The 24,111-nt window shown below is 30.5% G+C and overlaps 2 protein-coding genes across 19 annotated transcripts in view; one reads left to right on the top strand and one right to left on the bottom strand.

The window, feature by feature from the left end:
- Window positions 1-2,917: 2,917 nt before the first annotated feature.
- Window positions 2,918-6,149, top strand: LOC105346800 (uncharacterized). The gene is made up of 4 exons (XM_011455510.3): window positions 2,918-3,010; window positions 3,995-4,039; window positions 5,431-5,535; window positions 5,926-6,149. Exons 1-4 carry the CDS (start codon window positions 2,981-2,983, stop codon window positions 6,097-6,099), a joined length of 354 nt encoding a protein of 117 aa, XP_011453812.3. The 5' UTR covers window positions 2,918-2,980; the 3' UTR covers window positions 6,100-6,149.
- A 228-nt stretch (window positions 6,150-6,377) lies between these two features.
- The window catches only part of LOC105346801 (tyrosine-protein phosphatase non-receptor type 12), a 31,865-nt gene continuing 14,131 nt past the window's right edge, over window positions 6,378-24,111 (bottom strand). The window contains exons 6-20 of one of the 18 annotated variants that reach the window (XM_066081927.1): window positions 22,888-23,105; window positions 22,095-22,161; window positions 21,237-21,314; window positions 19,479-19,583; window positions 18,848-18,890; window positions 17,299-18,453; window positions 16,998-17,011; window positions 16,603-16,708; window positions 14,179-14,205; window positions 12,424-12,438; window positions 11,476-11,519; window positions 11,295-11,319; window positions 10,615-10,638; window positions 8,458-8,487; window positions 6,378-7,983 (exon numbers count right to left, since the gene is read on the bottom strand). In XM_066081927.1, the coding sequence (XP_065937999.1) occupies window positions 7,907-7,983; window positions 8,458-8,487; window positions 10,615-10,638; window positions 11,295-11,319; window positions 11,476-11,519; window positions 12,424-12,438; window positions 14,179-14,205; window positions 16,603-16,708; window positions 16,998-17,011; window positions 17,299-18,453; window positions 18,848-18,890; window positions 19,479-19,583; window positions 21,237-21,314; window positions 22,095-22,161; window positions 22,888-23,105 (2,028 nt within the window). In that variant the 3' untranslated portion in view covers window positions 6,378-7,906. Of the gene's footprint in view, window positions 7,984-8,457; window positions 8,488-10,174; window positions 10,219-10,614; window positions 10,639-11,294; window positions 11,320-11,475; window positions 11,520-12,423; window positions 12,439-13,142; window positions 13,191-14,178; window positions 14,206-14,235; window positions 15,478-16,602; window positions 16,709-16,997; window positions 17,012-17,298; window positions 18,454-18,847; window positions 18,891-19,478; window positions 19,584-21,236; window positions 21,315-22,094; window positions 22,162-22,887; window positions 23,106-24,111 lie in introns of those variants that run through there. The other 17 variants (XM_034461825.2, XM_066081925.1, XM_034461822.2 and 14 more) reach the window with 17 other exon arrangements.

Here is a 24,111-nt window from a genome sequence, read left to right as displayed (position 1 = left end):
TCAAAGTTTACAGATTTACCAGTTATATATGCATGATTTCTTTTCAATTCGTCCAGAATGAAACTAGGCTAACAGATTTTAGCCTTAAGACATAACGAATAGTCAAAATGACAAACAGGGACTCCATTGTTCTTCATTATAGGGGGTATTTTGTCGACAACTCTTTCCTTGCATGCTGAGTTGAGTCTTAAATACTTTTTAAAAAATATAAAAGGGTCACTTTTAAATTTTGATGGCATTCCACTCATGTTAACACCTATAGACAAATAACAAGTATCATATAGCAACATATCATTCATTTGGTATCAAACAGATGAACCCAGTCTCCAGACAGTTTTTGGAACGTTTCCAGGATCGAAAACCTTAAGTAGCTATAGTTAATACTTTTTAAAAATTTCATAACAAGCAGAGTTTCTTTAACTGACAAGAATAACTCCGGGTTTTTTAAGTTCATCACATGTACATTTTATGTACATAAATAGAACAGAAAATGTTTAATCAATAATATAAGTGTGAAAAATGTTTTTTTATTATACGAGAGAGAGAGAGAGAGAGAGAGAGCATCAAACTAATGAATAAGATTTCTATCATAAAAACATAATACATATAACTTGTCTAGACAGTGTCGTCCATATTCCCTATATCTGCAATTTTTTTAACAGTAGATATTTTTTTTTATTTTGCAGGGATCATTTTTTCATTGGTGAGAATTGGTATAGATAAAATGCTATACTAGACAAATGATGAAATATTCAAATTTTATATTTTGTTTAAGGATATAAGTTTTTCATTGCTTTTCTTTCTCTTATATATTTTTGATCTTTAATGCATTTTACATATTAAAAGACATGCACTTTGATTCAATAACATCATTGACCAATAGTATACCGAAATTATTAAAACTTTTTGAAAATACTGATCTTCGTCCATTATTTATTTGAAGAATAAAGTTATCATATACATGCGTTTCGTAATTAAATTCAACGTCACTTTCGCTTTATCTTTGAATAACTTTGAAATTCAGCCATCCAGGAGCTATTGCTTGTTTTTAATTCTTACATTCTTAATATAATCCATTCCAAATATCCAAAGATTGTCTATCAATATTTAGTTCTGAGCTTAGTAACTTTATCCTTTTTGAATTGGAATGTAGAAATTGCCGAATCCAAGTTTCCCTCAGAGTAGATATACAAATATACTTGACCATGTGAAAACCTCCATTGGCATTCTCCAATTTTTTTAAATTTTTTTTTCTTTAGATGTTTCGATTTTTCACACTTCAAAAATAAATTTATAAATCATTTTCAAAGTCTTTAAATGGGCCCCAATTTAGTGTTTGTAATTGCAGTTATATTTTACCCTAACTTTAACCCTAACCCTAACTCTAGAAAGTGTTTTTTATTATAGTTAAACATTCCTTTCATGGTCTTCCTAAAGAAGAAAGATTTCTCTTTGCTCATTGAAAAATTATCTTTAAAAGATATTAAACAGATAACTTTTTAATCCCCAAAAATTTCAAAAATTCATTTCACTTGACATGTCTTGTCAGACATATTAAGTAACAAATATTTGATATCATTAGAGCGTATGCAGGCTTAGGATCGCAACAATACGCTGTAAACATACAGTTTAAGATTAACAGTTCAAGGTTTATCGTAAAGCTTACATGAATTTCAGGACAAATAGGTGACCTACGTTAAGATAACACCGTCAGATGGAACTGCCAATGCCGAGAGTGACTAACACAGACTCTTTATATGGGTCAGAGCCCGTGACCTTCACTTTTTTCAACTGAGCTTTAAATAACCATTTGTTAGTTGAATTATAAATAATTAACGTTTTTACTTTTTCACGATTACACCACCAAATGGAACCGCCAGTTGTTAGTTGAATTATAAATATTTAACGTTTTTCCTTTTTTACGACTACACAGCCAGATGGGACCGCCAGTGTCTAAAGTGACTAACTACTTAAATAGGTCAGACCCCATGACCTTAACTTAGTTTAATTTAGCTTAGAATAACTATTTGTTTGTTTAAATTAGCTTTATATATATATATATATATATTTATATATATATATATATATATATATATATATATATATATATATATATATATATATATATATATATATATATATATAAATGACCATTCGGGAATTTTTCTTTCAATTTAGCTTTAAATAACCATCTGTTTTTCCATTTAAAAATTTCCCAAAAGTGCATCTTTAATCAAAAAAAAAGAAAATCGAAAATCATGTTTTAATCATAATCACAAAAAAAATTTTATTCCACGGTAATATTCAAAAGTTTTATTCTTTTCGTTGTCATACAACGACATCTTAGGTCAAGAGTACTGGTCGAAACTGTTACGTCAACTGATTCTGTTAAAGAAGGTCTCATTTGATATTGAATTCTTATATCGAATTTTCCTGTCTTGAACAATTCAAAATTAATTTAAAATTATCAAATGTTAATGAACAGTTTGAATATAGTTATGAAATCTAAGTTACCTCATATGATATTGGAATATCATAATGTACATGCTTTCATGTATTAGAGTACCTTGGTCTCCTTTTCTCTCAGTTCTTGCAAAGCGTTACAATTTGAAATTGAGACTTCAATGAATTTACAATTTGACAATTTACTATCACAGTGAAAAATTGACGGTTCTAAAATTAATTGTATTTGAAAAGTAAATTCCGAAATAAAGTTAATTTTAGAACCGTAAATTTTGCACTTTATTCGCATTCAAGATTAATTCATATATGTCTCTTTTAGAAATAAAAGTAATATTAAGTAAAGCATAATAGTGCATAGCATACTCTTAGTTTATAGCCGATAAATTTTTGAACATGTAAGAAGATGGGATAATCATTTTAAAATGCATTACAACTCCCCTCTATAGGGGCCCCAAGAAAATAGAATATATGGGGCTGTCGACATAATTCTGTACGGATTATACATAACTAGTGAACAATGAGGACCCTGTGTTTACTTCTCGCTGTGGTAGGATTTTTATCAGCAAAGTTTACCCTTATATACCCATGAAACAATATGAATACGATATTATAATATGCTTTTTCAGTCTTTGACTGTGAATAATTATGTCAACTTGTAATTATTTAGCGTAGTACAAAATTTAAAGGAAAAAATATATGTATTAAAAAAAAAAAATTAAAAATATTGAACTGAGTGTACCAAAAACTCTTTTTTGATGTAAAGCAATTGCTGACAAAATGTATTATTTTTTTTTAAGTCGGCGGTGTAAGCGCTAGCGTTTAAAAAGAATGTTGTACATATAAGTATAACAATTATGTCTATGGTGGATGTCTTACAAAAAAATGTATCAAAAAGATGAAACAATAGTTGTTTTCAGTTTTTGAAACAAATGTAAAAAAAAAACCAAATTCATTTCATTACGGTTATTATCATAAGAATATATCCCACGATTTCCGCCTAACAATTTGGTCGAGTTAGTCTTTTTGAATGGAAGGATGTGTTTTCAGCTGAACGTACATGTATTCCAAGAACAATAAAAATAGACAAGTATAGAACAATCATTGAATTAAAGCAATAACTGAAATTGTGTCGCCATATTTATGAATCATTTTAAATGGTTATTGATGGCTAAAATGTTCAGTTTTATTCCAATTTGAAATGAAAAGCATAACCTGTAGCAAATGAAAGTCAAACATTTTGTTTTATTTTTACCTATCAGTTATAACAATTATTTCCACTGAGTATTTCTTTTAATAACGACGTCTACGTTTTTGCAACACGTCTCGAAAATAAGATAAATATTATATTTCATAATCATTTACTTCATTACCCCTCGTTACCTTACAAATAAAAATAAACCCCACAAATGAAAATTTTAGAAACTTTTATTAAAATTTATACAAAAGTATTACAGCGTTTTAAAAGTAAAAAATAAGGTGTTTTACACGTGTTGCTCTGTATAATCGGTAATTATATCATTTTCAATTTTAGGTATCTTACGTGATTGCAGAGCAAGTTCTATATGACCATAAACATGTAAGTAATGAAAAACTTTACGTATTCTTTTTTTATCTTTATGAATAATCTAGCAATGCAATACAAGGTAACTTGTCATAAACTAAAGACTAATTTTAAATTGGATGGTTGGAATGTATAAAATAACTCTGATACTTCATGATCATGATGTTAATACATACATATTTATAGTTCATTTGCTGCACTGTCAACGTGAAGTAATAAATTTACTATCTGCTCTTCATAGCACATGGTGCAAATAATATAATGATATAAGTTTGATAAATGTTCTCTTAAAAAACCAACATCTTCAGTGTTCACAGAGAGTGTATACTGCATAAAACATTGTGTTTATCCCAATCCCACAATACGACGCATAATTTCATTCTCGTTATATATTTCTCAGCTTCAAAAAATATAATGAATAAATAGAAAGATTTTATAAATTCCTTAAACAATCATATTTTCAAAGTAAAACTGTGAAATATTCACCAAGCACGGAAAGTAAAATTATTTTCTGTGATTACCTGCAATATACACAGGTATTTCATTCATCGAAACACAATACATTGGACGAACAAATTTGTAAAATCACGTTTTGAATAAAAATAATATTGAAACCATTGCACTTGTAAGAAATACTCAATGGAAGACGAAAACAAAAGATATTTCAAAAATCCTCGACCATATTTGTAGAACGTGTTCCTGTCTCACACATGCGCAAACCACACACTGTAGCAGATCGTGCAGTGTCAGCAAGAACTTAAAACCCCCGATTATATTTTGAAAAACTGAATAAAAGATAATACGTTTTTACTTCCTTGGATTAATTATCACCTTCCTACTGTGTCGGAATTTGAAGTGCAGCCGGGGTCTTCAATGATATTACGTAGATTTTACTCTGAATGAAATACACACGTTTGATGCAAGATAATTCAGACGTCATGGAAAATCTTTTTTATTGATGTTATTGACTACAGTTTCCTTTATTCTCTTTAAAACCATATAATTATTTTAACGTGTAATTGATGCATTCCAATATACGTGCAACCTGAATGCCTCAGTCGAAAAGTAAACGACCATAACTTTCTTGAACGGAATTAAATACTAGTATATCCGAGTGGCAGTTCAGTAGCAATGGAAACTAATTTGGTGACCAAATGCTTTTATGAATTCATGTAGATTTAACAGTTATCAGGAAGGGGACCGCTGTAGTATTAGTTCAAATACGTAGCCAATAAGAAAATTAATTCATAAAAATGATAACATTTTATCAATAAATTCGTCAATTAATTTTCATGTCGGCATTCTTCAAACATATTCATTAACCATCCCATGATACACATTCATACACTGTATCAGACATTTTTTCTGCATACACCTGTTTTTGAATGGAATGTTACTATTTTTAGCACAGGGCGGTGATTGTGAGGCCAGGCGAGGGTTGCTATGAGTACCATATGAACCACCAGGAGTCTGCTGATTCCAAAGATGACGCACTTCGTCCCGCTCTTGAGGTTTGATACTCCGCATACGTAAGGCTGATTTTCGCACACAATGATTTTCGCTCAAAATGTAAAAGACATTGCCTCTTTAAACATTGCCCTAAACAAAAATTTCAAATCACTTTTAGTTTTAAAAAAATCGCCCTGTTTAAATTTGAAAAAAAATAAGGAGGAAGTAAGAAACATTTCTCGCGTTTAAAAGTTTTGTGCTAAGTGTTGAAAAAATATTTGGAATAATATTTTTCTTAGATATATCAAACCAATTCATATTTTATTAGTTTCTTTAAAAAATTAAAGTAAAGTATTACTAGAGTAATTAAAGTCTCCTATTCCGAAAATATTTTGCTTGAGAAACAAATACGAAACAAAATGAATATAAAACGGGTTTTTTTGCTATTGTAGGCAAAAATGATTGCAGCTCTGAACTGCAGCCCTTCAAAGACCGAAGTTGGTCACCACAGCATTGATCATTTGGGTCAAGACATCAAAACAGCCTGCAGTGGTATCCCCATCTACGGCTTCGAGCAACATGCCGACTGCACTTCAAATTCCACAACTGTGGCTCCACTTCCATAGAGCACGTGATTTGGATCATAAATGTGTAATTAAATCATCAAACTAGTAAATTTTGGTTTGTGTTCAGCCTTTTGCATCAACATCAGATGAACTGTATGTCGCTGGAGAAGGCATTTAAAATTGCCATATTTGGAAGAGATTCATAAATATAAATGTTGGTCTAAAGAGAGTTCATGATTTCTTCTTATTAATCGAAATTCAAAACTGGAGAGCTTGCAATGCATATATTTTTAAACAAAATTCTTAAAAAGAAATATTTTCATAATCTTCAAAATGAATTCCAATCAGTAACCTCATTTTATTTTTTCCAAATGTATTACTGTTGTATACAAAATAGATGTATATATAAATAATAACAAATAATTGATATATACAAATATTACTAAATTCAACTGAATCTAACGTTATCACACATATGTGCATAATTTCTTATATAAAAAGGAATGTACATAAACATCAACACTTAGTTACTTAAATTTACATATTTCCTTGTAGACAATTTCGCTTGATGTAAGTTGAAATCGAAGGTCAGATTCAATTACTTTGTGCAAACAGGATGAAATGATTCGAAGTAAAAAATGAAATGAAAAAATAATAACGCCAAGAGTTCAATAACAAAATATATATGATATCAGTTTAATATGAGTAAGCAGTATTCTAGTAGAGTTGGTAATTTAACTAAGTAATTTTATTTCAAAAATAAAATTTCTTTTAGCCCGCGTATGTTTAATCACTTTGTAGTCATGGATAATTATTATCATAACGAGATCATAATTTCCTTTCTTCATTATACCAATCAAACACAATTGAATAAATTATATCAATGAGGTCTATACAGAAAGCCAAAAGCAAAACCAATGGTAATAACATTATATATAAAATATATAATTACTAGTATAAGTAACAAAATATATAAGAAATAATTTTTAAATTCCAATCAAAATGACACACTTATACATCGTCATGGTTTTTTGACTACTGTAGCACTGAGAACATCACAATCACACACGCATTTAAACAACATACGTTATTACAACCAAACTCATTTACTTGGAAAAAAATATATATTCAATATAAAACCTTGGATCATTATTAGCTCAATATCAAAATATATCACATTATGCAAGAAAAAAAGAAGAAAAAAAAATTGCGACTTACTTGTTGATAGTTTACTTAAACATATGAGGAGATGGATAATTTTTAAAACATAGGTTGCTTTCCATTTTCTTTCTCAATAAACCGGTTCAATATTTAAATTTTTTTTTCATTAATACTTCACAAAACATTCTTAGAGGATAAGATTTAATGAGACTCGAAGGTCAACATTTTAACCATCAGTTCTACAAAAAACTTTCAGTTAGGGTTTGTTTACCTATGAACTATCACTTAGATGAGAAAAAGCCATAAATCTTACATTTCAAATTTTATTTTACTTTATTTTTATATAGAGCTCTTTTTTTTTAAAGGAGATCAATAAGGCCTTAAAAAACCCACGAACATCGAGCCCTCTTTAACTATATGTAGCATATCACGTGACTCTTCATCTTACAGTCTTCTCAACATGTTTTGAATATCACGCAAAATAAACTCTGCATATTTATTTATATTTAATCTTTTGCCCTCTTTAATCTTGCAGCAATAATAATTCACACAAATAAGGATTCCAGAGCCTTCTTTTCTTTTCTATAGACTAAGTATAAAAAACCTAAACTAGAGTAAAAAATGGTCGAAACAGAAGGATAAGAAACTTAATATACCGTTTCAAAGAATGAATCAAGATATGTTATATGATTATGAAAGACATGGTTTATTTCAAAATTTTCCTCCAGAAATTTGGCTTATCCTTCGGGCCACCAGGCTTTTTTTCGAGTCTTGTTTTGAATCCTGGAATGAAAATTGAGAACATAGCGACACCATTGAAAAGCTGCAAAATATTTGCAATTTTAATCCAACTTGAGTATCATTTTATAACATGGTGCATACTATCTAAAGATACCCTTTTATGTCTTAAAATAATTATTAAACTTCCTTTTTTCTGATTCAACTCCATGAATAGTAAATATTTTTTACAGCAGTAAATTGTGGTTACTTATTCATGTCATTTTATTGAAAAAAAATGAAAAAAAAATAATTCATAGTATACAATTATCGTATGAAATAAATCAGAATTTTTCTCGCAAATTTTGAAGATAAATTTCTGGAATATTTTTTAAATACTGTGAGAAAGAAAGAAAAAGTCTTAATCCATACAGAAATTTTATGAGAAGAAATGTCAGAAATTTTCCAGAATTTCTCGAAATTTTGTCGTGAATTAATATTGTAAGAATGAAAAGAATACCAGCATTTTCAATACATTACCTGGGATATGACTTGTGTCTGTCCCCAAGTCTAAAAATAAACGAACGTAATAATGTACCTGATATAACAATGATCAAATTAATTACGAAATGAATCTTGATTAATGACTGAACAAATCTGATACAATAATTGTGTTTTAATGAGGATATGATTTAGATTTTGGTTAACAAACAGCACAATTAATGTATAAAATGTTAAAATGTACGACGGTGGCTTGGGTTGAGCATTTTAATAACTTATTGTAAAGCTGTCAAATGATTGTTAAGATCAAAACTAAGCAAAAAGATAATTCATTTTAAAAACCTTGAAAGGCCCAAGGACCAAAATCTTAGTAACACTTCTTTAGTGTGTATCTTGAATACAGCCACTTTTTAATTAAATAACTCTGAAATTCACATTAACTTTATAAGGAATATTACAAACATGTACAAGAAGTAATGTTGCAATATACAAGTTTCAAAATAGTCGATTTAGAGTGAAAAATAAAAATAAAAAGATTAACCAATTCTATTTGATATCAATTTTGCACCACATCTTGCACCACATTGTTAGTCACAGGGGAAGGGAAAGACGTCGTGGTTAGCAAAAATTGCTGCATTCTTTTTTGTAAAGGTCTAGAAAAAATGATTTCTCCCTAAACATAACAAATTTACGAACTTTTAATCCTATTTCGGCCAGTTATCAGAGGGTTTAAAAAGTCTGAAACAACAATTTATCAGGATTTCTTACACATCATTTCAAAACTAATCCTGGGCTTACTGTTTACAGATATAACAATCTATAAAGTATCACAATTCTGGAATTGTCATAACAGTATCACTTTTTATAGCATTGAGGATCCTAAGAACAATTTTTTTTTTAATTCAAATGCTAAAGGCAATACCCCTCCCGACCAAGGTTTGAACAATTAAGAATCAACACTGTATAAATAAGTTTTGTTCAAAATGTTTGTGTTAGTACAGTAGTTCGTGAAAAAAAAAAACCCGACAAACAGACGGACAGACGCCAGACAAGGAGTGACCAAAATAGCTCACGTGTTTAACAGCCGAGGTGAGCTCATATGGCACTTGTGTTATGAAAATGAAACCAAGACACTATGAAGCCAAGAAATCTTAATCCATTCTCTATTTATGTTTAAAATAACATTTACATTGGCGATATATACAATCATTTAGGGTGATGAAAAAATAAAACAATCTTAATTTTCGACGTTTTTTTTTTATTAATCTGATTATAAAAGAAACTAGCGGATTAAAATTCTTGGCCAAATGAAACCAACACAACAGGACAAAATCGTGGAAAAAGCACGCTAAGACAGGGGTCAGAAAGGTGGTGACTAATACATAACTCATACTACCGTGGTTCCTTTCTACTTATTTGGATTTGATAATTTTCAACATATTTCTCAAAGAAAAAATCCCATCGCTTGGGGAAAAAACTGCTAGGCTTTTTACTAAATTTTAACTAAAATTTCTGATCATGCATGCGTGTGATGATTGAAAATGACGTACTACATGTATGACTGTCTCTAGCAAAAGTTGATAGTTGTAGCCTTCTTAATGGCTTTCTAGCGAATATTTATTTATTATCTAACTAGAGTTATGATCTAAATGACAAGTTACAACAATGAGTAATAATTATACGTGAGATAGAAAAAAAAAGCAAAAGAAAACCGTTAATTTTCAATCAAGTTTCGGCAAACAAGCGTCTAACTTACGCGGATCCTATTCTTCACAATGTTTGTTGGTATTGCATGCATTTCTATTTCAAAATATGATATATCTTTAAAACATTGATGAAAAAAATAATGATTTGATGATTTGTGGTTCGAACCAAGAATTTTATCCGCCATTCTTAATAAATCAGATATATATATATATAAAAACATCAGAGTAGATATATACATTTTAAGATTGGAAATTCAAATGAATATCGACTATAATATTAATGGGGAAAGTCCTGAAAATCTTAATAATTAAAGATTGAATTTTGACGGATATATACATGTTTATACTAAGGAAGAACTATAATAGAACTTTATATATATATATATATATATATATATATATATATATATATATATATATATATATATATATAGGGTTTAAAAGAAAGAAAGTCATACAGTATTTTTTTAATTATATTTCTTTTACTTACACCAAGTACTATTTGCTGTAATATCTAAACGAGTATCTAAATGAGTTAATAACCTTCATTTTCTTCAAGAAATTCACTCTTTCATAACGTTGATTGTAATATATAGTGTTCGAAAATATCGTAATTGTTTCTTATCTAAACATTTGCGCGAAAAAAGTCAATATCTATTTGATACTTTTTAGGTTGAATCTTACTGCATAACTTGTTTAGAAGTAATTGTGTCCTATAACTAATATAAATCAACAAGTTTGTTGATTTCAAATGAGGAGACAAAGCTATTAAATAACAAAAAGTTGTGACCCCGTTGTCTTGCTTATAGCTCGATCTGTGACAATGCTTTTTCGGTCAAGTTTAGAAATATCTTTATTAAACCTTTTAGACAACAAGATTGGAAAATTTGACTTAAATTGCAAACTTGTCCCTTTGAAAAAAAATCACTGAATTTTGAGGGATCTTAATCAATGGTTTAATAATTGGAAATTTTTTACAATTAATTTGTGTCTTGAATACTTGGTGTATGGACAGTTTTGATAATTGAATAACATGATTTAAGAAAACTATTTCCTCGTAAAGCTGTGTACATGTGCATAAAAAAACTTAACAAGATTTAAACAACTCAAATATGAGTGTAAAACACAACTGAGACTAATTATGGTACAGGTATATTTCTTAGTACTGACCTTCGTTATTGTTTCCAATATTAAGCTGCAACATAATCCAAAAGTACTTTTAGGAATTAAATCCAAAAAATTGCAAAAAATATTTCAATGACATTTACAAATTAAATTACGTATTATCAGTAACACCTGAGAATTGTTTTATCGAATTTTTTTTTCAAAACTAGAACTAATTGTTACTTACTTTGTCTTTGATGTTGTGCTTCAAATTTGCTAAAGTTGTGTTACCTATGTAAAAGTACGATAAGAAATGAATATCCACACGGATTTATACCAGCAAAGTTTTCATAATATTTTATAGAAACGACAACTTTCCCTGATTTTAGATTTTATATGAGAAATTTGATTTTAATTGTATCATTTATAAAACACTGCTCATAATCATTATTAATGTGTAAAGTTCTCATATCTGGGAAATAGATTTCATAAATTTTTGAATAGATAATATGAAAAAAGACTTCATACAAGTTCAGAGTCAAACAAAGCTATATGTTTCAAAGCATTGACACATTTGTTCGAAGAAACGGATTTACTTAAGTATGAATAATGCATTTAGGTTACTTATTGTAAAAGATGTACGAGAGGAAATAAATGAACACAATTTTATCAAACTGTTTAGTATCAAAGTAAATACTAAAACATTGATCTCACACATACAAGGGGCAGACATAAAAACGTAAGGTTAGGTTTTCTACACAACCATAAATATTTATAAATACAGCATCTTGTTTTTAAATTCAAAACACTTATCTATCATTTCGAAGTATTGAAATGGAAAATTAAGTTTAAAGGACCATGCAGGAAAAGAAAAGGTGCAAAGGACAGATCCCGAGGTCGAAACCCACTGCCAGCCTCACAATCTTCTCGAACGAATATTTCATAATGTCAAGAACATCCATCATTAGGTTGACGAATGCATTTGTTTGCATGAACGCGATTGCTGAAACTTTCTGAAGATTTTAGAGAACCAATAGGGATATGGTTTCAACAAGGTCATTGAGATGACCCTATGCGGGTAACCGAGAAAGGGAATGCAAGACTGGTCATGAGTTTCCGACACAGGGGACGTCTGATGTCATACACTGATCCCCCACATCGAGCCATGTGGGTGATTAATATTGCATGAGCAAACCTTTAAAAAGTCCCGCTGAAATACATGTTAAAACTATAATTAGGTTTCTGAAAAACCTATAAACGATGGTGGATGTCTTGTATAAATAGATAAGTAATGCGTTATATCTATTTAATATAAATATACATTTATATCGTAATACAAGTTCTATTCGTTTCAATTTCAATAAAGTTCATATATGTATTAAAATTTTACACGGAGTTATGCAGTAACTATGGTAAAATTAACAATTATAGGAATTAACAAAGAAAGCTTGTTAGGTTATATTAAGGCAAATGCAAAAAGAAAAGAAACAAGTGCTACGATACCGTCCATGCCAATATATTCATGAAATACACCAAATTCATGTGATTGCACTTTCATTCATCAAAACAACTATTTTCTTAAAATATGCTATAATATGCATGATAAACAAGTGAATGTGTAACAATTTATTTATTACGGTCTTTCATATTTGATTTATCTATAGTCGTGAGTATTTTACTTAGTGAACACTGCAGGCCAGAAAGGGTAAAACAATATAAGTTTATAAAAAGAAATAAAAGTCGGGAAAAAAGCAGTTCGCCAAAAAAATGTCTTAAGTTATGAAATTTGCTTCCATATTGCTTGTTACATTCATCTATGTTAAAAGCATGTTATCCCAAAATGGTAGTACAAAGCAACTCTTATAAGCTTTCAGTGATGTGGCTACTTCGCAAAATTTGAATCAAGTCACTCACTGCTTTTCTTGGCCGGTGATAAAAAGTCGGCCTCTATTTCATCATAATCTGGTAAAGACGCACACAAAGGAAATGTATTTTTCTTTAAAAATGCTAGACAAAGACTTTTTAAATATTAATAAATTCCAATTTTATGTTGTTAAAATGCTTTCTAAAAGACTATCCCATATTCTATTTTCTTTCGATAATAAATTAAGAAAATAACAAAACTTAAAACAAGATCATCCACAACTTATGAACTTCTAATAGTAAAGAAAACTCCATAGCGATCTGGGCTATGAATAAGTCTTCTAAGAATATGAAGTGTCAATATGTTTGACTACTTTTGTCTGAATCACCCTACTTCAGCAAATAAATGTTATTGGAACGACTTTAAATTCAGCCATAAACTATTTCTCAGAAGTAAAAGAATGGGCAAGTAGCCAACTGGCCTTAACATCAGCTGGATAAGTGTCAAAGCCATTTGACCTTTTAAACATCTCCTAAATAAAATGCCGAAGCTTGCTGGCCTAAACATCTCTTGAATAAAATATCAAAGCATGCTAGCCTAAAAATTTCCTGCATGTACATGTAATGCCATTCAGTAATGGCTAAATTCCACACTGCATATGCTCATGTCATGAGAATGAAAATTTGCAACATAATTTTGATGGCTGGAGGTAGGGTGGGTAAGAAAATGGAGAACGGTGTTGATTTAAATGCTGTAATCAAGGAAAAGGCTGAACCAGAAATCATGTATGCTCAGGTTATATATGAAAACACCAATAGATCCCAGTGAACTTGCACTTAAGCCTTTATCATAGAGATAAAGGCTTAAGTGCAAGTTTTAAATTCTTTTTATTTTCTCTACAACATAGGAGTAATCAGGAGTCGCCTGAAAGGCTTAGAAATTGACTTAATGAACAAAAATGGCAGACACTCTAGCAATCTGCAGAAAGAAATAAAAAAAAACGCAACTAATTCTCAAACCAAGCATTACCCAGGGTATCTATTGCATGCATTTGCTAAGGACTTTTTTTTTTAAAAATCAACTTACTCCCAGCTTTCCAGAAATGTCTAACATCTATTTATAATCAATTTTTAAAATTACTAAGTCTATCTTTAACTCAGAAATATAACATATCGAAATAATTTTTTTTAATAAGTATCTTTTACAGATTCTAATTTCAATCTCTATACTTGTTTAATATTCAGAAGTTTATCATGAAAGCCATTGCAATCTTTTGGGTGTTTAAAAAAATATGTTCATATACAAAAACACATACAATGTACACATTGTATTTCATTATTTGTTTCGCACCAATTTTGTGGATTCTGTTGTTGAGAAGTATGAATAATAATAAACAATTTGTTATAATTAATTGCTCATGAAAATGTGTCTCTTTGAAACGTCCTTAAATTGATACAAAATCCACAAAAGCTGTGCTCTCAAATGTACACGAGATCAAAGATATACATATAATCTTGTTCATTATAACTGCAATACGCCATTAGTAATAAACTGATGCATTCTATAGTTAGTAATTTATTGAAGTTCTACATTTTTCTTATCATACTTCATGAAACAAAAAAAAATATACAAAAAAGCTTCAGACATCAATTTAAATATTAATTGAAGCATCAACTTTGGGTTAATAGGAAAAGATCATGCTGTAAAAAATAAAATTAAAATATATACACATATATATACATATAAGTGTTCACTATATACATGTACGTATGATTTTGAGAGTTACTCCTATATACTGTTAGTTTGTGTGTCTCTGTATGTAGGACCATGTGTCAATACAACTTATCACAACCTGATCAATTATACATGTATATGTAAAATTGATATGAACTAACTTTATTGTGAGATTACATCCAGATATTAAATCAAAGTGAATATGTTCTTTATAATAAATTCTTTATAAGTTAATTTCTTCATATTCTTTCAGAATATGGTAAGAGGATGAGCTCAATCAATATGGGAATATGGGATTATGCTCGTAAATTTACTTTTGAACAGATAATTTCAGCGGTACAAGTCTAAATTTTTAGAAAAATGGTATGCGTGTAAAGACAAGTCAAAACTTTTAAATTGCAAGGGAATATTTTCCTAACCAGTATGAAATATAAGTGATGTAAAATATTAGAAATGTTCAAAAATTTTGAATTCAGTCATTTACTTTGCAATGGGGAATAACTCTCAAAAACTAATTATCACAAATCATATTATGTACAATAACTTGAATAATATCATAGGCAATCCTAAATGGTGATAAAGGTATATTTTGTATACACTGTTCAAGCCCTCTTTATACTTGGCTGTGCATATTCAAAAACTCACCACAAACTTTAACATTCAAATAAAACAAGGATGCATGAGCGATATTTCTAATCTATGTTTACCATCAAAGCTGCATGTTTTCAAATTGTTGAAACAGTATATATAAAAGATATATTATGTACCATACTGTATTTATAAATGACTAACATATATTTTTCATTGGCCTTTTAATTATTGTTGTTTACTATTACAAGCTATGAAAATGAATTTAAATAATGTGTACATATGTGTATATTGATTCCATGATTAAAGTATTATTCACAAATCAATGAATCAAATCAACTTTCGTTATGTTATATTATATTATAAATCAATTATTTTTCATAAGTTTAATTGTTTAACAAAATTATACACAGGCACAATCATTAAAAGCAATTCAATCTGATTTTTTAAAATCAAATGAACATTGTTCTGTCTGCATTTCATACATCCAATGCTTTAATATGGTTAAATAAAACCCCTACTATATTTGTTTGATTAGAAAGTGCACAAATTCATGCAACAAAATCTTTCAGACAATACAGATCTAAGGATATATAATTCCGGGTTGATCCAAATGTAATGTCAGAATAAATTAAACTTTTCATAGGCTCTGTATACCTGTAATATAGCTATATAATTTATTTATATTCCTCATATTTTTGTATCTAAAATGTTTGGAGAAGTAAAGAAGTTTTTATTACAACCTAACATAGACAAAATGCTTGTAGTGATATAATACATCTAATTACAAGTTTTATTTTGATGCCCCAAATGTTGAATTCTAGGTTGTGCTTGTTACAGTGGCTCTTCCATCAATTTGAACTTACTCATACATGATGAAACAGAGATTCTGAGACATAAATTACAATTTCAGACAATGCAGGAGAAAGAAGTCAAAAACCATGAAAATAAATTACATGGCATTATTTTTGCAACTTTATAATTTCAAATCTACCTAGTCTGTATATGTTCAGTACTTTGAAATTTTTATATCTAAAAATCAAAAATAGAAAATTTATTTTAGGTTTTAGGCCTGATAAAAAAGTATCTGTAACATCAATTTTGGATCAACCCTTATAAGACTACTCTTGTGGTAAATATTTCTCAAATTGAGCATTACCAGCAGTCTACACCATATTTTTAACTTACCGGATTTCCTTTCTAAAGTGGTCATTCCATGAATTGTGTGGGCGGAGGGTGCATGAACAGGGGGGCTATCCTCCTTGTAACCCCTGTTAGGAATGGGAGGGACATCCTGCAATGAGAAACTAGGTCATTTCATGGCTACATATATCTTACACCAGGTGGTTCATTCATCATAATAAGCCGATGATGCTGATCTTTGATATATTTAAATAAAGCTTAACTTTTTACAAGAACAATTGAAATAGTTTCAAAAAACTATACAGATTCTTAAAAAAAATGTCCAAGTAGATTCTCTAGAAGTATTTGAGAAGTAATTCAATTTCAAATATATCAATTTGGAAAAATTTTATAGACATGACGTCATTTAAATTTGATTAAAGAAATTTTATATTTCTCACCATATCTGCAACCTCTGAAATATGGAGAAGAAAATTATCAACTTTGCAATAAACAAAAAATAGCGAGTTTCAAAAATAATAAAATGAACAAATATATCCATCAAAATCTGCTTAAAGAGCCCAAAAACCTTAATTTCTTGGAATGTAGAAGATACTTTGAATTCAATATTTTAAACACATAAATTGTATTGAAAATGCAATGCAGTAGTTTTTTGTCACCTTCAAGTTTTTCATAGCGAGACAAATATTGCATATGTTGAACCTTCCCAGTAAAATTAAGAATTTATAAATTATAACAGACCTGAGTATATGTCACTCCTCATCGAGGAACCAATTCTAGAATCACTGCTTCTCTTGTTAGAAAAACTTTCGCCTGGAATAACTTCATATGCATTGTCAAACTGTGCACTCATTGTCCCCCCAACACTCCTGGAAAATGTGCTATTTTTCTGCACTTCCGAATAAACAGCAGGTCCGTGAGAAGAAGTTCTCTGTAGATTCTCAGGCACTGGTCTAGCCATCTCGTAACAATCGACATTCTTTGCCTGAGGAGGTAGTCCATTGGAACTACGAGAAGAGTTCACGTCGGCATTTGGCTTACCCCCATCTTTATCTATGTTATTGTTCACATATGAAATCCGCGGATTGCTGCTCACCGTAATCACCGTTTTGTTTTTGGGAGCCGAGTCTCTGTTGGTTTGTCTGTAGTTCACTTGAGGTCTACTGGCGTCGGAACTTTCGAAAACTGGTCCTGATGAAGGCTGTGAAAACTGAAGCCCCTCTCTAGATGGGGTAGATTCTTGGAAGTGGTTACCTGATTTAGCTTTGGCAGAAGTTTCAAACTGAGGCCCCGACCTGGAACTAGCAGGCTGAGGGAAAGAGTTGTTAAAATTACTACTGGAAGACGTTTCAAACTGTGGTCCTGACATAGAAGGAAGGGACTGCTGAAAGACAGGTCCAGATTTCTCTGAGGATAATGAGGGTCCAGGTTTTCTAGAATTTTCAAAGACAGGACCAGATCCTGCCGATTTATGAGGATCTTCAGGCTTCTTAGCAGGCAGAGCAGGTTTTTCTCTCTTCGGGAGCTGAGGGCTAGACTGTTGGTTGTGAAACACCAGCTGATCCGATTTGTTCATGTTTTCATACTTCCCGTCATCACAGATATTTTCATAACCCGCTGGCTTTCCTCCATGGCTGGATTCCGGTTCGAAGGCGGGTTTGGGTTTAATTTCGGGTTTCCTCTTTGAGCCCCTCTTTGGAGCGGCTTCTGCCACTTTTTTCAGATCCTCCAAAGCTTCCTCAAAAGCCTGAGGGGTGGAGTACATGTCAACTGTTTGTAAGGCATCCCTTTCCAAAATGGAGACCATTGCCGAGACTGATGGTCTTTTGGTATCATCTTTTCCTTTGCCAGCTGAATTGTTTATACCAACTGTTTCATAGGGATCTACTTCTTTATCTGAAGCACAAATTCATTCAACCATAAATTGTTTCATCCACACATGACTGATATTTACATGTATTTTATCGATATCAATTCAATAATACACATCATTTATTCAATAAGTAGAAAAATTCATATAGCTTTTTCATGTATCACTGACTAATATTAAGCATTCTGACTTTAAAGAGTACTAGACTAGTATACAGTATATTCAAAGGGATAATGAAAATAAAACTATAATCTCAAAAACTTAGGCAGCAATAAGTCTATTCAAATCTCTAAAATGCTTTCATGAAGGTCATGTTATAAACTGCATACAGATAACAATGGTGAATTCAATGCCTTTTTCATCTCTTAATTAATTGAATCATGGAAAACTTGGCATTTTGGGGCCATCAAAAATACTTACTAGGGTCTGTGTGGCCATCCAGTTCCACATTATAATACCCCTCCTGAAAATATATTGGGTAAACATATAGATCAATATGTACATTTCCAAGATACTGTGGAATTGTTTTTTATTCATGGGGGTCAATAGTCGTGGACAGCCAAAATTTTCCTGGTACAGTGGTTCATGGGGCGTATTTTCATTAGTAGCAAGTTCTGGATAATTTTTATAAATATCAAACAAAAGCTTGCATATGTATGTATGTTCGAGGGGATATAAATTTATGGGAAAAGGATACCCATGCAAATCACATATATTAGTCCTCTACAAATAACAATTCCACAGTGCATTATCTATCATGTCATATCAGAAAAAGACCATTTTTGTACAAATCACACTCACAAAAGCACAAAAATAATCGTACGTCAAATCATAAGTCTATATTCTATTACATGGTATAATGAAACAAAAGTACCCTTAAAAATGCCACTTAAAGTATAGTATTATAAAAACATATTCTTAAGTATATAACATTATATCAAATAGTGATGAATATTATATAGTACGACACAAGATTGAAACGCATTACACAAAATTGTATCATATACGATATTGATTTATATGATATCAATAATTACAATATTGCCCTTACATCTCTCTGTACTGGCTCAAAGTTGGCGTAAATATTGCCTTCCAATGCCTCCACGTGCTGCTGAAATAGCTCCCTCACACACCGATGGGCCATCTCAAACTGATCCTGAAAATAACACAACATAATATATGACATACGCCATACATTTAGGGAAAAAAGGATTATAGGCAGTCAGCATGGTCAGAATATGTGTCAATGTACATGTATTTAGTGCTGAAACTTCTGGGCAATAAAGAAGTGAATGTAAATATACAAATGCATTATCTATTAATGATTGATACCTGTATTACTGGAGTTTACATCATACATGTACTGGTTATTACATGTACATACATGTAATTAGTACAGGTACCGGTACTTGTTAATTACCTGCATATACAATGTACTAACATGTACTTATTAATATGATATTATAAAAAATTAAAATTAATGTTGATTTTCTTATAATTATGCGATGAAATCTGGATCACAGACAGAGTTTACAGTAAAACATGAACTCTTGATCATACCTGCTATAGCATATACATGTACTAACCACTTCATTTATATAATAATATTCACATGTTTTAGTCAATGTACTACTTAAACCTGTACTTATTAGAGCCTGGATACTGACAGTTAGTACATGCTTGTACAATATAGTATCTATGCACTTTTAAAAATGTTCTCGAACTTGTACCTTTATGACAATATAGTACACTTAATCTTGATCATACAGTCAGTACATTAATGAATGTATAGACTATATGTGTACTAGTCTTATATTTACATCTACTAAGTATGATTACCTCTATTTCTTATGGAGACTAATAGTTAATTTATAGCTCAGTCTATAGAAACCTCGAGAATGAAATCTACACGCCCCGTTTAACAATTGGTCGAAACCTACAGCAATCAAATAAAAAACACAGACTGCACGAAATAGTCATGATGAGGTCAGACTCAAATTCCAATAGGAAACAATTTGGCTGTTTCTTTTAGAAAATTTAATGATGTACATTTACAGTAATGCAGTTAATTTAACTTACTTTTAACAATCAATTTGTTTTAAAATCTAAAAGAAAGCTTGTCATATGAACAATGAAAAACTTTCTTTGATGATTCATTCAGGATGTGAGGGTGGATCGCAGAAAAGAATTTCACAACCAGCTAACGCGGTTTATGTATTTTTTCTGCAATGTCATCACTTCATATCCTGTATGAATCATCAAAGAAAGCATTTTATTGTTTTAATACAATAAATGTACAATGTAACTATATCTTCTTATATGAACCTATAAAAGAACAAAACCATCATCACTGTAAATTTTTAACGGGTTGAAAGATTAAATATATTTTTTTCATTTATCAGGGTTTAAATTTTGACATCACAATGATTATCGCACAAGCTTATGCTGTTACGGTTGCATTTTCATAAGCATAAATATACAGTTTTGATCATAACTCTGAACAATTTGACTTTCTTAAAGGTAAATTTCGTATTATAATAAGCTGCATTGTTAAAAAGTCCACCATGATATGAACTTGGTAGCCATATGATCATACATTATCTATTCAGAAGGCCTTTGAGCATCACAGGATTTGATCATGTGACCAAACAAGTTTATATCCCAGTGAACCTTTTAACATAAATGTAGCTTTTTTTTGACCAATGTAGTTACTGGGGTCTGCATCATAATATAGTCCATGTACATTGTGTAGGTACTTTAAAAAAAATGTACTAAGTGTAGTACATGGTCTAATGACCCCTGTACTTACCGGAGTCTGAATCATTGACTGTCGCTGCTCCCTCATAGATTTCACAATCTCAAACAAATCAAAGTCACAGTCCAGTTTCTACAACAGAAGTGAATAACATGTACATCAAATTAGTGTGTTAGGTTTTGGTTGTAACAAACACACAAATTTTATGAAAAGTTAAAAACTATAAGTATACATAGATTGCTTGTACATCATATTAATGTAACTTATATAAACTCCGTCAATTACATGAGCCTATCTAGGGTTGGGGTGGGATGGGGGTGTCACCTCCGCCCCACCCCCAGGGAACAAACTTCAAAGAAAGGATACTAAACCTTGTTAAATCATTTCCTACAGTAACTTAAGGTACCTCACTACATCTACTTTTATACTTTTTGAGACACTACGTCACAAGATGGCGATTAAAATGGTTTGTTAAACTGTTTATGTCATTCGAATGAGTTGTATATCGTCGTAGCTCAGTGGCTAAAGTATTGGGCTTCTGAACCGCAGATCATGAATTCAAATCCGCCTTGAGCTTTTGTTCATGTAAACTGAATTAAATTTTTGAAAATGTAATTTTTCATCCAAAATTGCACATTTTTTGCCTTTTAGACTTAAATACTTCTTATCCATTATGATACCTATCATAATCAAGTAATATTCTGCTGATTTGAGAAAATATTCCATGGTGTAGTGAGCCACCTTAATGTTATCTGAAAATCATAATGCTAGCTAAGGAAAGGTTAAAGGTCAAAGTAAGGGTAGGAGCAATCTCTCGAGCAAAATCTAAGTGGATATCAAAGGAAAACGAAGAAAACATGTACATCTTTTTTCCCACAATGGAGAGCAACAAATAACAGAGAACAGACTTACTCCACATTTGAGCACATCCCAAGCATAGTCCACAGCACATATAGTTCCTGTCCTACCACACCCAGCACTGTCAAAGCAGCGAAAATTATCAATTATTATATTATAGCCAACAGTTTTTACAAGTACAATCACTGTCACAGTGGTATAATGTAAAAACTCATAAACTTTCGGAAGTTAAAGTTGGTAGATAAACCACAATAATGATCTAACCTCTTGAGTGATAAACAAATTAAACCTTAAAGTGTTGAATTATACTCATAAAATTATACTCTTAAAAGTGTAACAAATCATTACTCTGAAAATCATTCCCTCTCCATAAATGCATTATCTACTCTGAATTCCTGTTATCAATCAAATATTAGTGATTTAGAAATTTTAATGCATTTAAATGAAATTTCAAACTTTTATAATTTTAGAATGTTTACTTCCTAACATTTCAGCAAACTTAAAAATACATATAATTCAAACTTCAAAAATACTGTATATTAAAATTCTAAAATTCAATTTTTCAGTACATCTACTGCAATTCTTACCAATTTTTTTTAGCTTTAGGCCCACATTAGATCTCTACAGTAAATGTCTTAATTTTGCACTTTAAACCAGGTATTAAATACAGGTAATTGAATTAATTTAAGTGAGAGACAGAAAAAAAGTGTATTTCATCATCACATCATGCCCTTCACCTTGATTTAAAAAAGATGCTTTAAACATTTGATTAAGAGTGTACACAGACAATTAATCTTCTAAATTCAAGCAAGAGATGTGATAACATATCTCAACATTTTCACAGCACCTGCAATGGACTATAACTGGGGCAAAGCTTTTTTCGCGAGCCTTGATTTCCCTCATCTTGGCTATCATAGTGAGGATGACGTCGATATCGTCGGGGATTCCGTGGTCCGGCCATCCGGTGTACTGGAACTGAGTTACTATCCGACGTTCGTTTTCGCCATCACGCTTCACTTCAAATGTTCTCTCAACACAGTCGTCTGCAAACCAGTTTTCTTCTTGCTGGAATTATATATTATATTAAATACATCACTTCAGTCAACAGAAATGAGTTGGTATAAATGGAGAGATTTTACTGAAAGTATTATATTCAAAGATCGTGATTTTGCAATACTGCAAAGAGCATGCAGATTTAATGGTCATTTTTAAGGAATTTCGAAAGCTTTTTTGACTAAAACTAAAACACCTTGGCCTAAAAAATATCCCTTACATTTAGTTCATCAATTAGGCCAACAAACACAAGTTTTTTTTACTTATAGTATGTATCATAAAGGCTTCAACTTTAAACATTTTCTGTGTAGAAGCATCATTATAATTATGATAAAAAGTAAATTTCCTATGCATTGAATGTCTATGGCTATGGCTATGGCAGGTAACTTTCAAAATCAAAATTGCTTACATGTTTAATTTCTTATTTACAATATAAAAAGATTTGGAAATTGTGTTGCTTGAATAAAAAAAAAAATCAAACATGAAGTTTTAGGAAAGTTGTGCCATGTATAAAATTATTTATATATATCATGTATATTTATTATTATTGATATGCAAACACAAAATACAGCCAAACTTTGTTATCTCTAACTTGATGGGACTGTTTAAAAACTTTGAGATCAAAAAACTTTGAGATATTAAAAAATAAGTGGTTGGAACTTTAAATTAACTTTAACATATCCATTGTATTCGAGATATCAATATTCAATATATCTAAGTTGAACTGTATAAATATATCCTCTTTAAAACTTTGTCCTTGGTGTTTTTAAAATTTGTTGTGTAGTTTGGCACAGGCAAAACTTGGAATATCTGACAAAAACAGATGATAATTTAAGTGTTGCATAGATATTTCCAACAATTATAAATCATGATGGTCTGATATCATCTCAACCAAAATCACACTGTGACACTTTCTATTTTTCTGTGACATTGATAATGCTGCATGCATGTCCAAATAACCTTATAAATAAACAGACAGCTGTTGTCCTTTTAAGTGCAGGAAACTTTGTTTATCTAT

This window comes from Magallana gigas, chromosome 4, assembly GCF_963853765.1.
Source record: "Magallana gigas chromosome 4, xbMagGiga1.1, whole genome shotgun sequence".
Lineage (NCBI taxonomy): Eukaryota > Metazoa > Mollusca > Bivalvia > Ostreida > Ostreidae > Magallana > Magallana gigas.
Note: the sequence above shows the minus strand (reverse complement) of the source record. Positions and strands in the feature narration are given on the sequence as shown.